At 34.2% G+C, this 14,530-nt stretch overlaps 5 protein-coding genes across 6 annotated transcripts; 2 read left to right on the forward strand and 3 right to left on the reverse strand.

The window, feature by feature from the left end:
* The first annotated feature begins 833 nt into the window (after positions 1-833).
* On the forward strand, positions 834-3,079 carry LOC116350332. Its single transcript, XM_031782095.1, has 9 exons — positions 834-930; positions 1,001-1,038; positions 1,159-1,245; positions 1,406-1,664; positions 1,725-1,785; positions 1,850-1,972; positions 2,035-2,114; positions 2,196-2,210; positions 2,302-3,079. The coding sequence occupies exons 1-9, from the start codon at positions 912-914 to the stop codon at positions 3,009-3,011; spliced, it is 1,392 nt and encodes a 463-aa protein (XP_031637955.1). The 5' UTR covers positions 834-911; the 3' UTR covers positions 3,012-3,079.
* On the reverse strand, positions 3,009-4,595 carry LOC116350333. The gene is made up of 2 exons (XM_031782096.1): positions 4,539-4,595; positions 3,009-4,481 (listed from the first exon to the last, which is right to left on the reverse strand). Exon 2 carries the CDS (start codon positions 4,465-4,467, stop codon positions 3,106-3,108), a length of 1,362 nt encoding a protein of 453 aa, XP_031637956.1. The 5' UTR covers positions 4,468-4,481; positions 4,539-4,595; the 3' UTR covers positions 3,009-3,105.
* A 766-nt stretch (positions 4,596-5,361) lies between these two features.
* Positions 5,362-6,669, reverse strand: LOC116350415 (serine/threonine-protein phosphatase 6 regulatory ankyrin repeat subunit A-like). Its single transcript, XM_031782209.1, has 6 exons — positions 6,393-6,669; positions 6,203-6,301; positions 5,939-6,136; positions 5,752-5,850; positions 5,576-5,674; positions 5,362-5,506 (listed from the first exon to the last, which is right to left on the reverse strand). Exons 1-6 carry the CDS (start codon positions 6,490-6,492, stop codon positions 5,454-5,456), a joined length of 648 nt encoding a protein of 215 aa, XP_031638069.1. The 5' UTR covers positions 6,493-6,669; the 3' UTR covers positions 5,362-5,453.
* Positions 6,670-7,358: 689 nt separating this feature from the next.
* Positions 7,359-9,709, reverse strand: LOC116350403 (adhesive plaque matrix protein 2-like). Its single transcript, XM_031782194.1, has 6 exons — positions 9,453-9,709; positions 8,927-9,253; positions 8,486-8,803; positions 8,326-8,400; positions 7,696-8,037; positions 7,359-7,606 (listed from the first exon to the last, which is right to left on the reverse strand). Exons 1-6 carry the CDS (start codon positions 9,535-9,537, stop codon positions 7,458-7,460), a joined length of 1,296 nt encoding a protein of 431 aa, XP_031638054.1. The 5' UTR covers positions 9,538-9,709; the 3' UTR covers positions 7,359-7,457.
* A 3,170-nt stretch (positions 9,710-12,879) lies between these two features.
* Positions 12,880-13,736, forward strand: LOC116350428 (odorant receptor 85c-like). Of its 2 annotated transcripts, none has more exons than XM_031782222.1 (4): positions 12,880-12,973; positions 13,040-13,139; positions 13,225-13,488; positions 13,546-13,736. In XM_031782222.1, exons 1-4 carry the CDS (start codon positions 12,963-12,965, stop codon positions 13,600-13,602), a joined length of 432 nt encoding a protein of 143 aa, XP_031638082.1. In that variant the 5' UTR covers positions 12,880-12,962; the 3' UTR covers positions 13,603-13,736. The 2 variants fall into 2 exon arrangements, with proteins under 2 accessions (XP_031638082.1, XP_031638083.1); XM_031782223.1 differs by having other exon boundaries at positions 12,889-12,973; positions 13,070-13,139.
* The last annotated feature ends 794 nt before the right edge of the window (positions 13,737-14,530 follow it).

A 14,530-nucleotide genomic window follows, 5' to 3' on the forward strand; every position in this document is an offset into this window, starting at 1 on the left:
TTTTTGCTCACATAAATTTGTATTCGTCTTTTTGCAGAATATTCTGTATGTTATTGTTTTCTTCTTAGGCCGTCATTTCATTTTTCTATATTTTTGATGGCATCGATCCAATTCTTTTTCAAAATCTTCTGTAATAATATTTAATTCCAATTATTTTTATTATTCTCTGATCGAACTTTCTGTTTGAGTTTATTCAATTTGTTTTTACATATCTGTAATTTGGTAAGTCAGCTGTTATGCAAAGTTTAAACCAATAACTCGAAGCGCAAAAAATTGTTTTTGATACGCTCTCTTCTATTTTTGTTTACATAAAATTTCGGTGTAATATGAGTTCATTCGAATGAGAAAAAAATATGAGTGTATCACTCAGAGCTGATCTCTGCAATTGTCTAAGAATTCAAGCAACGCTTTAAGCTACAATCAATTTATTCAGGGTGACAATAAAATTGTAAAACCCAATTGATTTTGTATGAGAATGAAGGAGAGGACTTTAATTAAATCAGACCTTACCCTCTCTTTATTTTGTTGTCACAACAAACTCAACGGCCTGAATTTTTCGGCCAATACTATTATCAGCGCTGAGAGATCCTCTGGCAATATTGAATTGAACGCATTTACATTTTGCATTAATTTAATAAAGTACGAAATGTGTGACAATTACAACGAATGTAGCGTAGACGATGTAGTTTTTTTAACGATATTCTATACTTGCAAATGTGAGTAAATATGTTTTTGTGCGACGCACATTAAAGTGCAAAATATTCAGAATTCTACCCAGCCCAGATATGATTTTTTTAATGAGTAAATTTCCATCAAAAAATTAAATTACATTTCGCACTATAAAAGACAATGACTAACACATAAAGATAACACTAAGTTAAACGTGAATTTGAGGAAACGCCGTCTTCAAAATGATACTAACCATACTTGGTAATTTTTTTTGGCGAATTTCAGTGTTAGTGACTTTAACTTAAAACTATCTTCATTTGAACTTGTTTAGGTGTACTTGCAGTGGCTTCTATTTTAGAAGCAAACATGGTAAAAATTGTTTCATTTAATTACGAAGACGCGCCAATGTTTCAAATTGAAGCAAATATAGTTTTTTCTAAAAAAAGTTCAAGTTTGTAACAAAAAAAATCATTCATTTTATTTGAAAAGGCCATAAATTTCCAATATTACTGTCGCCCGGAACTGGATTGCATGAAAAAGCCAGCCAAATCGCATGTTATGTGCAGCTATCCAACCGTAAGTTTTCAGTCCACCTCCAGTCTCTTTTTTTTATTTATGCAAAAACACGCATGTATTTTCGGCGACAAACAAAATTTCACTGATTTTCAATCAAGCAATCAAACTACAAACCTTCCGAAAAAAGTATTTTAGATTTTTTGCTTTTGCTCCAAATTAGAATTGGACGTCTGGATGTAAGAGTCCACGATTTATTCCGTTGACCGATGCGCATAAAAAGATTTTTTTGGACGGTCACAATGTGCGACGTAATATAATCGCTCTAGGTAAATTGCCCGGCATTTTTGCCGGTAGAAAAGCTGTAGATATGGCAGAAATTGTGTGGGATGATGAATTGGAAATGATTGCACAAAAGAATTTGATAACATGCGAATTTGAGCACGACCAGTGTCGTCGAACGAAAAAATATATTTGGGCCGGTCAGTAGATGTCAGACGTGATAAATTTGGTATCAATTATTGAAGTAATTTCAATTACAGGTCAAAATTTGGCTCAGCGCTGTAAGCAGCCATTCTTAACACCTGAAGAAGCCATGGAATGGTGAGTCAATCGTGCACGACGTGCATTTCACTATTTCGCGTCTCAATTTTTCGATTCGAATTAGGGCCAACGAAGCATGGTGGAATGAGTATAAAGATGTCACATTCATCGATAAGAGCAACAATTACTCAAGCATTAGTGCATCCAATCAATATGGTCATTTTACGCAAATGGCTCGTGATAAAGCGTAATTAATTTTTTTAAAAAGACCAAATTTACATTTATGATTAATGAATTTGAAAATTCAAGTTATGCCATGGGATGTGCGGTCACTTCAACCGAAGACGAATACTGTCACACGATTGCTTGCAATTACGCAGTTACCAATTGTAAGTAAATTTAAACGAATTATTTTAATTATAATTTAAATTATTTTTATTTTTTATTTTATTTTTTTTCAATCTTCAAAGGGGGATTGGATCCAGGTAAATTTTTCAAGATCAATATCAAGCCATTTCGATTGAATTTTCACTTTCCTTTCACTTTCCTTTCACTTTCCTTTCACTTTCTTTCAAGTATATGCGACCGGGCCAGTACGAAGCAAATGCAAAACGTTCAGTAAAAAATATCCGGGTCTTTGTAGTGACCGCGAAGATTATACGAATTATGTGAGATTTGGCGTGTCATTTTTCACCAAAGACAGTAGTCCGGTTCCGCCGCTGCAGCAATGGATTGCTAATGGCCGTGTACTTATATCTGGGACTGATGTTAAGCGTCCAAGTGCTAGTGTGAAGCGAAAAACAGTCAAACCGACCCCAGTTAGTAGTGTGCCAACTATGAAAAGACAGAAGGTTATGCCAACAATGACGACCACTTCGGTTAGAGGACAGGTGCCAAGGGCTAATTCAATCGAAACCCAAATGCCACGAATTACCACTGTTAAGCGATCAGTGCCAGTAACTACACGAGCCACCACCACAACTACCACCACAACTACCACCATGCGACGACCACAAGTAGTCAGTTCGAAAGTGTCACTTGGCACATTTCAAATGAATAATTTGAATGATATGGATAGCATGATGGCCGAGGTGAAAAAGCGACTTGGGCAAAATATCAACACAAATACCATCAACACACAACTTTCACGTATGAATGTTCAGCTTGGCGACGGATTCAATGGGATCGGCAACGGCAACGGCAAAGTGAGAAAAATAAGAATCTCTGGCAATGCAAACCAATTACCCGACTGGGCCAAAAAACACTTGCAAGCAGCTGGAGTTTAATTTTTTTTCTTTTTTATTATTATTTCATGAAATTCAAAATAAAAGATGATATCAATTAGCAAAACATACTTATTTCTAGTACAAAAAGGCGTAGTTAAAAAGTACGACGATTATACTCAAAGTGATGACTCCATTCGCATGAATCATTTCGTTGTATTTCAATTTGACTCAATTCATTCGTCATTTCTGGCATCGTTATCCACTTTGTGTTCAAATAAATCGTCTCTTCAACATAAACAATGATTTTGCTCGCATCACATAATGCCTTACGTTGTTCGTTCATTGTTTTAAGATCCAGAGTGTGGTTAAAGTCGTGTGCGTTTTTAAAATGATCAACTTTGATTGTGTTCAATGTGACCAATCGTCCAATGAACAGTAAAACATCACTAAAAGTTGCTTGTCCAAAATGCACCCTTTCTAAACTGGCCAGTTTCTCAGCAAACGATTCAATTTCGATGAATTCAGGACACGATCGAAAGCTCATCTGTTTCAAATTGGCAAAAATCGGTAGAGCAATCCCGTATGCGATGTGACTTGTTAAAAATAATTTCTCAAGTCCATGTACCGAAGCAATTTCTGCGGTAGATTCTTCATCAATGTATGGTGCATACAAATAAAGTCGTCTATAAAATCGTTTCTCGAAAAATCGATTCAATAATTTGCAAATTGATTCGATGTGAAATTCCCATCCATTGATGTCGACGATTAAATCGTCCAATTCGAAATTGGCGTCCATAATCGACTGTTCGTTTTGCCAGAGACAATTTGCGTCCACCGCAAAACTGTGAACACTCTGATTACGTTCGAAAAACACCTTCAAATGATCGATCTTAAATCCAATTTGATAAAGTTCCAAATGTTCAAGCGCTGGATAGTGCTTTGTCAACCACTTAATATTGCCGCCGAATCGTCGAACACTTAGCCGTTTCAATTGTTTGCAACATTTCAACAAATGTTGATACAATTTTCCGTCCATGGTACATGTATCGATCTCCAAAATGTTCACTTTTTTCAACAATTTTCGAATTGAATTCACCGATTTCTTCGTCATGGCAACATCGACGAATTGAATGTGACGCAATGAATCCACGCAATTTGAACGCATACAATCGAATACATTGATGTCATTTTCATTTTCATTTCGATTTCCATAGATTGATAGTTTTTGTATGTATCGATTGAAACCATTCAATTGAACACTACAGAAAATGTACGAATATGCATTTAGACCGTCGGTTGCACAACGGATTTCGGTTGATTTGTAAGTGCATTGAAAATAATCGCCGGCAATTTGTTGACTTTTTTTACACGTTTGCCCGAATTTATGCAATTCATCGAGCGATAAACGATCGAATATTTCCGCAAAACAGATAACATCCAATTTAAATATGGGCGACAATTCGATTTCTTTTTTAGGCGAACGCAGTGACGATATATATTTGTATAATGATGCCATTTATTTGATGTGCACTGAATAGAAGGGAATTGAAATTATTATTTGATATTTACTTGGATTGAAAAAGTTACCTGAATCTAGAAAAAATAATAACTGTCCACAGAGCGATATTTGTGGAAGCTTTAAATTACAACAGAAAATCAAATGAATTGACTTGAAAGAATTGAAAGAAATAAAGTACACAAGCAAACTAAATGACCACTTGACTTTATCTATGTAGGATAAGCTATCAAACATAAAAAGGCGTAAAAAAACTAAAAATAGAGCAGTTTACAAGAAATATATGATTAATCCATGATTCAAGCACCGGGAAATTTTGCATGATTGCATTATATTGTGATAAGTTGAAACACTCATAAATTATTAGTCATAATTACATACATGTTTTGTGTATTACACATTAAAACACGGGACTGGGGGGTAATTTCCTCAAAAACTCCTAGCAAAATAAGAAAATTTCAGCTATGATCAGCTATGTTATGATGTGAAACTTTGCACAGGCTATTTTCACAGACATTTTTTGTGATTTTTTCAATGAAAAGTTTATCGAAAACTATTTGTATCGCAAAACTAACGTCAGATTCGATATTCTCTTACCAACAAATCTCCTACAGATAATAAAATTCAAGTACAAAAAAAAAAAAAAAAGATATTACAACAGAAAAAGACATTTTTGGTGAATTCTCAATGTGCTTGAAATTCGTAAATCGAAAAAAAATCAATCGTTCCTTTCGAGTACTTCCGATCAACTTTGAGTGATTAAAAGTCTTTTTTTGGCTAGTCTAATATTCATCAAGTAAAGAAACAATGTTTTTATCAATGTTTTTCGGTTTGTTTAGTTTTGATTATTAAATAAAAATCAATAACATCAACTTCATCGTAGTCAGCTGCAAAGTTTTAAGAATTTTATTTGCTCATATATGTAATTTGAGCTTTAATTATAAATAGAAAACAATAAATATTAATAATCAGACATCATTATGGTATCAGTAGTTTTTAGCTCCATGTTCGTTCAAATATTTGACTGCTTCTTTGTGACCTGAAAAGTATTACAATATTAGATAAGTTTAAACTGCATTGAAAATGTGTCTTTATATTAATGTGCTGCCCTTCGTAGCTGCATAATGGAGTGGAGAGTGTTGGAACACATCCACGGCATTTATATTTGCTCCATGTTCGATTAGAGCCTGGATCACTTTTGCGTGACCTGAAAAGCATCAAATGCATTTTAAATTCCCGAATCAAAAAAAAGTTTCTTTTAAATCTGAAAAAGTGTTGAGTTACCGTTTGAGGCAGCCTTATGAAGTGGCGCTTGTTTGTAGTCATCTCCTGCGTTCACGTTGGCTCCATGTTCGACCAAATATTTTACTACTTCTTCGTGACCTGGAGAACAGTTTAAAATACAGTGCGTATAATAGTTTATGAATAAAACAATCAAAGGGGTTCTTAATTCGGACAATTGAGCAACTACCGTTGATTGAAGCATAGTGGATTGGCGTCTCTTCATATTTATTCTCATCATTCACATTTGCCATATGTTCGATTAAAAATGTGACTGCTTCTAAGTGACCGCCCAAAGCTGCGCCATGCAAAGGACTTCTTTTGTGATCATCAGCGGCGTTAACGCTGGCTCCATGTTCGACTAGAAGTTTCATTGTATCTATGTGACCTAGAAGTCACGAATAGCTCATTACACTTCACGCAAAGTAATTAATTTCAAAAAGTTTTTTGGTACCTTTCAAAACAGCGTATAAAAGAGGAGATTTTAAACGATTATCAACGGTGTTAACATTGGCGCCGTGTTCCATTAGAAATTTGGCTTCTTCTGTACGGCCTAGAAAACAAGACCATTGATTATATGTGGTGTTATACATAATGGTAAAATGAAACATAAATTGTTTTCTTTTATGAGATTTGAACCTTACCTGCCGAAGCAGCGACCAAGAGTTGGTGATCCAAATCATCTTGAGTTGGTGCCGCTATCACACTGACACTCAGTAATAATAAAACGCACAAATATTTCATGTTTATGATCAAAATAGAGAAATATAATACGACCAGTAGGTATGCTACGCGAAAGCACTATCAAATTCTAAAGATTACTTTTTGAGGAGTGAATATAATTTGAACAATTTTAGATGAAATAAATTGAAATTAAATCTGAACTTTGCATTATTTCGCTAAAAATGCGTCTACTTCCAATGAGATTTGGACGAGAAATGATTTTCGAATGTACTTCTTTCTATAGCTTCTCATCAAAATTAGCTAGAATTGGGTCAAATCATGGTGAACGGTTCTCTATGTTATTTACACCATTCTTCTGCTATTTTTATTTTTGGAATTCCGTTACTTTCTAGTGATCATGGCTTTTAGTTCACAGCCGATTTTTAATACGTGCATAAATGAATAAGAATGCGCTTAAATTAATTTCATCCTATTACTTTTCCGCACACACCTAGTGTATAAGGTAAAGTATTGGAATCGGTCGAAAAATTAACACCCATCAAAAATATGTTTTCTGGGTGTTTTTGGCGCCAGGGAACACGAATCTAGCGTTTTTTCGATGTCCGAATGTATGTACGCTGTACGCAAAAATGTGTTAACACGATAAATTTCAAACAAGAAAAGTAATTCAAAATCTGACTTCACAGGATGATTGGGGGTGCCGAGGAATAGAAACCATTAGATTTTGAGCGACTTTGGTTGATAGAGTGAAGTGTCATGTCTGCTGTGATGCCCATGGCCATCCATGGGAAAAATTCAACCAAAAGTCGTATTTAATGTATTCATTTTATCATATATTTAAATTAAAACAAATGACGTCAATCACACCGTAGCCAGATTTTATTTGCTTAAATAAAAATTGTTGCGGTAAAAAGATTGACAAGAAGTCTTTTCCACATAATTTATTTATTGTATTTATTATTCCGCGCAACGATTCATGTGTACACGTAATTTGAGCTTAAATCATAAATAGAAAGTAATAATTATTAATCAGGCAGTATTGTGGTCTCTGGTGAACAAGTATCGTATGGATCGCCTTGCAAACCATGCAAGCATGTACAAATTCCATCAATGCGTTCTGCGTTTTGCGCACAAGGTATAGGATTGGATTTATCTACTGGAATTTCATCTTGGGCTATTTTTAAGTTATCAAAGAAAAGTTAAATATTATAAATTCAAAGAGTTTCGAAGATGATCTCATATATTTATTTGTAGTAAACGTACGTGGTGGTATTGGATTACAACTGATGAATGGATCTCCACTAAATCCATTACCGCATCTACAGCTTGGAGTATGCTTTTTAACCTTACATTCAGCATTCGTTCCGCAGACATCCAATGTGCAAGGATCGACGCATTTTCTATTTACACAAGCCTCTTGTAACCCGCAATCGGCGGAGAGGACACATTCAGGTTTACAATTTGGTGGCTGGCCAATGAAGTCAGGTAAACAATTGCATATGTAACAATCACCATTTGGACGACATTCAGAATATGGGCCACATGGATCTCTCAAACACGAGTCCAAGTAATCATCTTTTAGTGGTGACTGAGCTGTGGAATCAACTTTAAATTTTAAAAAAATCATTGGTTAAATCATTCAACTTGAATTGATTTGTGTTGTTAATAAAAAAGAGGAAAAATTCCGTAAAGGCCATATTTCCTAGGCGTCCGATTGTAATCGTGTAATTCGGTAACACGAGCCTGACCGAAACCAATTTTCACTCGGTATTTATTGAATTTTCGGGTGTAAAGGCTTTGAATTTTGGTCATTTCCGGTCGGGCGGGTCTTCGAACCACAGGTGACAATTTTTTTAAAAATATATTGAGAGTTTATAAAAGTCAGAATCTTACCATTACTCTTTGTACACAGACTGTTGTTTCCGCAAGGATATTGACGACATCCACCGATTACTACAGGAGGTAGCGCTAATGAAAAGGACCATATAAATTATATAATGCGTGATTATAGTGATGCGCTAACGAAATAATGGCCACTTTGAATCAAACTTACGCTCATTTTGACCAATTTTTGTACAATGTTGATATGGGTTTCCTTCCGTTCCACTTGGGCAGACGCATACTGGAAGGTGATTATAAACATAACAATTTGCGTTCTCTGCACATCTTGTACTTTCACAAGGATTTACACATTTATTTCGAATGCAAGCATTGTCTCTCAGACAATCACTATTGAGGTAACACTCATGTTTGCACAGAGTGTATGGATCGCCTTGCATGCCCGGAAGACACGAACACACTCCATTATTACATTGGGCGTTTTGCGCACAAGGTGATGGATGGCAATTATCTTTTTTAACTTTGTCGAGATCTATTATTTCGGATAGTATTAAATTCGATTAGAAACTAAAACATTCTGACCATGAGAGAAACGTAATTCTAAAAACTTTTCGTGTGTAGAAAATTATAAATGGAATTTCCTTACAAAACTTACGTTCATCGTATCCATCAATTGGAGAACAGTATCGATAAGAGTCTCCTGTGAAGCCAGGTCTACAGACGCAATTTGGCGTATGTTTTACAACTTGACAGTCAGCATTAGAGCCACAAACTCCTAGACAGGGATCAACGCATTTTTTGCGAATGCAAGCTAAATTGGCATCACAATGAATACTCAATTCACACTCTAATCTGCAGCCTTCATACGGATTACCGGAATACTCTGGTAAACATTCACACGAAGCTGTGTCGTTTTTTCCATGACAAATTGAGTTCGCGCCACAAGGACTGGGAAGGCAAGGATTAATTGGCGTTTCTTTAACTGAACACAGAAAAAAATCATTGGTAAATTTAAATCGCAAAATTCATGGTGTTAGATTTTTGGGACGATTTGTTACTTTCAAAATTGAATACTAAACATATTCATTTTGATAACTTTGATTTTTGCCAAATGTATTTTTTTCAGAGCAATTATTTGGTAGACTAATCACTTTTCGAACTGGTTATAAATTGTTTATTACCTTGATGATCTACATCATCTTGAGTTGGTGCGGCTCTCACACTGACACTCAATAATAATAAAACACACAAGTATTTCATGCTCATGATCGAAATAGAGAAATATAATACGATCAGTAGTTATGCTATGCTAATGCACTATCAAATTCTAATGATTACTTTTTGGAGAGTGAATATAATTTGAACAATTTTAGTTGAAATAAATTGAAATTAAATTTGATTTTCTCATTCAATTCTTTCGCTAAAAATGCGTCCAAATTCAGTGAGATTTGGCCGAGAAATGATTTCCGTATACTTTATTCTAGTTTCTCATCAAAATTTAGTTGAATTGGGTCAAATCATGGTGAAAGGTTCTCTATGTTATTTACATCATTCTTTCGCTATTTTTATTTTTGCAATTCCGTTACTTTTGATCATTGCTTTTAGTTCACAAACGTTTTTAACGCTTGAATTAATGAATAAGAATGTGCTTAAATTAATTACACCCTAACTTTATAGTGATCTCAAAGAGTAACTGGTTTGATGACGACAAATATATAGTCGTTGCTAAAAAAAAACAAATGATGTCGTTATTCAGTATTTTCGTTTTTAAAATTGATTCGATTGAAATTTCAACTTGCAAATGCAAATCAACTTGAAATCAAAACTTATGGTTTCTGGTGAACAAGTATCGTATGGATCGCCTTGAAAACCATGTAAGCATGTACAAACATCATATTTCTTTTTGAGGAATGAATATAAGTTGAATCTAGGGGAAAATATCGAATAAAATAAGTAACGAATATGCTGCGTTTAAGAATATAAACCGTATATACCGAAGAATATTTGCAAATAACCCCGTATATATGTGGTTTATACGCATATATGCAGCGTATATGCGGCATACTTGCGATGTCTTCATCTATTTATAGTATATTCGATAAAAAATACTTGAGTATAAACCGTATAAACGTATAGATAATTCCCCCTAGAGTTGAATTTTACTCAATGAATTGAAATTAAATCTGAACTATGCATTAAATTTGCTAAAAATGTATCCAAACTCAATGAGATTTGGAAGAGAAATGAATTTCTACTTAATTCTATAAGTTTCGCATCAACATTTCCATGGGAATGCTTGCAAGCACTCAAATTGCACTGTTCGTCCGGGGTTTTTACACCGTTCGTCAGCTTCTTGTTTACGGAAAACAAGAAATAAAATATGGAGTGAAACACGGAAAAAATACATGTATGTCTGTATTCTTTTCATGTTTTGCGTCTTGTTCTTCATTCCTCTTTTCATCTGTTTGCAACATCCAACTTTATAAACACCAATTAAAATGATATTAAAAGCCTACCTGAAGTATTCTTTACCAAGAAATCGATAAGTATGCCAAATGTTGTTTCCCATCACGCTTTTGTGTAATTACATTCAAAGTGCAATAACGTTTTTGCGTGCCTTTTCTGGAGACTCTTTAATAGATGTCAATTAATGTACCCAAGTGAAAAGTGCAACGTTCATTATTGAAGAACTCTGCACATAAGTGGTTTCCTTATTCTTTCAGGTGGGAAACTTTTGATTTTCATTTATTGATGAATAAAACTTTGAAATTGCTATCTTTTAGAAATGTTTGTCTTTTTAGATTTTTTCAAAGCAATTATAGTTTTTTCTAGATAAGGCGCGATTTAACCAAATATTTTTCAATTTAACTAGTAGAACTTCCATAGAATGACTTTTCTTTGGGATGGATAATTTTTTCTTATTATTATGTAAATTATGCCGTGATAAATATAAGTGAAACTCTGGTGTATAAAATAGAAAATTTGCTGATATTCTTTGAGTTCGATTCTATTTTGATTCAAAAACCGCGTAAAATCTTCCACATCTCACCTTATCTCAAATTAATAGAACTTTCAATGTCAGTTCTCTACTCTAATCAAATTCGAGTGATTTTTTATTCAGTCCGGAATTAAATTCGAGAACATTATCGAAAATTTGGTCAGACCCAAAGTTGGACTCAGCTTTCCCACCGGTCCCGATTATCTCTTTTACAAACAAGAATTTTTTACCCAAAAGTCGTATCAAAAACTTTTTTTACATATTTTTTTGGGCTAGAGGTTTACATTAGGTAGAATCGAAGTTTGTACGATTGTTGGATTGTTGTCATTCTAAAATCCTTGTCATGCCCGCCTATGCTTGAACCAAAAAATCGGCACGTTTACTGCTGTCAAAAGTATTTAAATTTATTCGAAAATGGTGTTACGAAAACTGAATCCGCCGAAGGTTAAAATGCATTTATCCACATTATTTTCCACAAATTTCCATTATGATTTCGTAAAATGCCAAAATTTAATTGTGTTTTTGAATAAATTGCTCTCTAATTGGTTCGTAATTATCTATTATTATAGGACGGATATCAACATGGCACCTATATAAAAGGTGTTTTTCATTCTTTGAAAACAGTCATTAAAAAGTGTTTGCAACTAGCTTCACCACTTGAAATTAGTCTTCTTCTTGATAATTTTCATATATTTTTCGAAATTCAACGTTTATCTCTTGAAATCAAAACTTAAGAATGAAGCCGTTGAAAATGACTCGTCAGGTGTTTACGTGGTTGTGCATATGTCCGATAAGCGACACCAAAAGCGAATGGAAAAAGGTGTTTTATATTATTTTTAGTTTGGCTGTTGTTGGAATTTTGTTTGCTCAATTGATCACAAGTGCGTTGTACTTCATGGAATTCCATTCGGAGGATCTGGAGAGTTCGTTGTATGCAATTTATCAAATTTTTGCTTGGATACCAGTTCTGTACATATATGTAGGTGCATTTATGTCTCGTCATAAAATTACGGCCATTTTCAGTGGAATGGAGGAGATCTATGACAAAAGTAAGCTCCGTTTTATGCCGATTTCGATTTTTCGAAAGTTTAAAATCATGTTTTTACAGTCAACGATAGAGAATCGTTTCAATTCTTGACTGAAGTAAACGAAAAAAGCAAATGGATTTGGAGGGTATACTACAAATATGTAATGGTTTACAATGCTATTGGCTCAGCAGTTGTAGGCAGCTGTGTTTCCACACTGTTGTGTTTGAAAATGCTTGGAGGGTTCCATCGCGATATTTTATACTTGCAGTTTAAATTGAAGTAAACCGTGAACACTGAACAAAAAGAGATCTTTCTTTAACAGAACGTGCATTTTTTCAATCATCTATTTTTCAGTCTACCCTGGAATCAATCTACACCGCTTGGTTATTTTGCTGAAACAACTTACAGGTTTTCCACAAATTGATTTCGTAAAATGCTAAAATTTAATTGTGTTTTTAAATAAATTGCTCTCTAATTGCCTCGGCAGTGTCTTAACTTGTGAATCATATTTGATTGTAAACGGCGCCATCATGTTGCTTTTCGTCTCATTGGCCTGGCATCATAATGCATTTTACAAAATGTTTCGACTCTCGTTAAACAATTTGGAGCATTCAAATGGACACGATGACACACAAAGAATTCACGATTTAATTCGTTTTCATAATATGGTCAAAAGGTGAATAGCAGAATATACTTATTTCATTCCATTGAATTTTAAGCAGAAATTAAAAAAAAATACCAGTTGGTTTTTCGAAACGGCTGCCGTTTATAGTGTTCTTGTCATGATGCTCGCTTTGTCATCGATGCTTGCTTTGTCTTGTTTAATATTTCAAGTTGATTTGGTAAGCGAATCAACCTGAAAAAATCTCTTCGTCCTTACTTTAAAATTTTAACAAAACATTTGAAATTTCATTTGAAAATTCACAGGAGTTCAAGCATCCAGACGCGGCTCTCGCATTCTTATTCCTTGCGATTATGGTCAATCTAACGAATCTTTTTGTATATTGTTACTTTGGAAAATTATCGAGTTTAAGCTACGAACAAATGGCATACTCTTTGTATGAATTCAATTGGCAGCGACTGCCAGTAAAATTACAAAAGTATCTTGTGCTCATGATTGGAAATATGCATCGTCCAATATTTTACCACGGTTTTGGCTTTTTCATTTTGAACCTCGAGACCTTTACCAAAGTATTTTGACAATTGCACAAAATGTTTGCCTAATTTAAAAAGAAATCTTCTTTTCAGTTACTCAAGACCGTTGTGAGCTATTACATGATGCTCGTGACTATTACTACCGACTGAATTCGGCCGCAGTTTGAATTTGTTTTAACGTTACCAATCTTAAATTTAGATAGTAATAGATTTTTGATTTTAATTCAAAATGTACTTAGCTTTTACATTCAAGGTGGAAAAGAACACGTTTTTTTTACAACGAAAGCGCCAACAAAGAAAAAGAATGTGATTCACCATTTTTGGAATATTAATTAATTAAATAATTTGAAATAGATGCGAAAACTGACAAGGATACATCACTATGGGTTGCGGGCGTTGAGCCAAACGACATATGCCACGATGTAGGTCTAGGCCAGACTACCTACGCCACATATCCCGTTCGTGCTCATGGGAGTAACTTTTTTTCGCTACAACCTTTGGTAGTTTTCATACTAGAAGGCATTTGGATGAATTTTCAAAACAACATAATAAATTATTATTACCATACGTCCTCAAGGAAAAAATTTAAGGGGGGGGTAATTGAAAAAAATCGAGAGGGGTAAGCAAAAAAGTGAAGTGTATTTTGCGAAAAGTGTACCTTTTTCGTTTTTTTTTTTTTTTTTTTTGCTCCTCACTTTTTGGGCGAAAATCCCTAGCAAATTGAAAGAATTTTTCCTACGTTGAAAACAAAAGTGAGGAGCAAAAAAAAAAAAAAAAAAGGTCCTCAATTTTTTGGCGAAATTCCCTAGCAAATTGAAAGAATTCTTTGAAAATTTTGAAGGGGTAACACTTCGTCAGGGGGGGGTAATCGGACCCCTCGGACCCCTGCTGAGGACGTATGTTGACACTCTAATGAAGCCAAATATGATAACGATTAGTTTGATTAATTTGATATTTACTCAAAAGTGTGAACTTCTCTGAGGACATGCTATAGACAAAAAATATTTTTCTATTTAACGAAATTTCAATCTACTATATGAATGTATTGCACATTTTTGACCTGAACTAGATATTTAAA

Source organism: Contarinia nasturtii, unplaced genomic scaffold (genome assembly GCF_009176525.2).
Source record: "Contarinia nasturtii isolate CC-2019 unplaced genomic scaffold, AAFC_CNas_1.1 Cnas_scaffold_4084, whole genome shotgun sequence".
Classification (NCBI taxonomy): Eukaryota; Metazoa; Arthropoda; class Insecta; order Diptera; family Cecidomyiidae; genus Contarinia; species Contarinia nasturtii.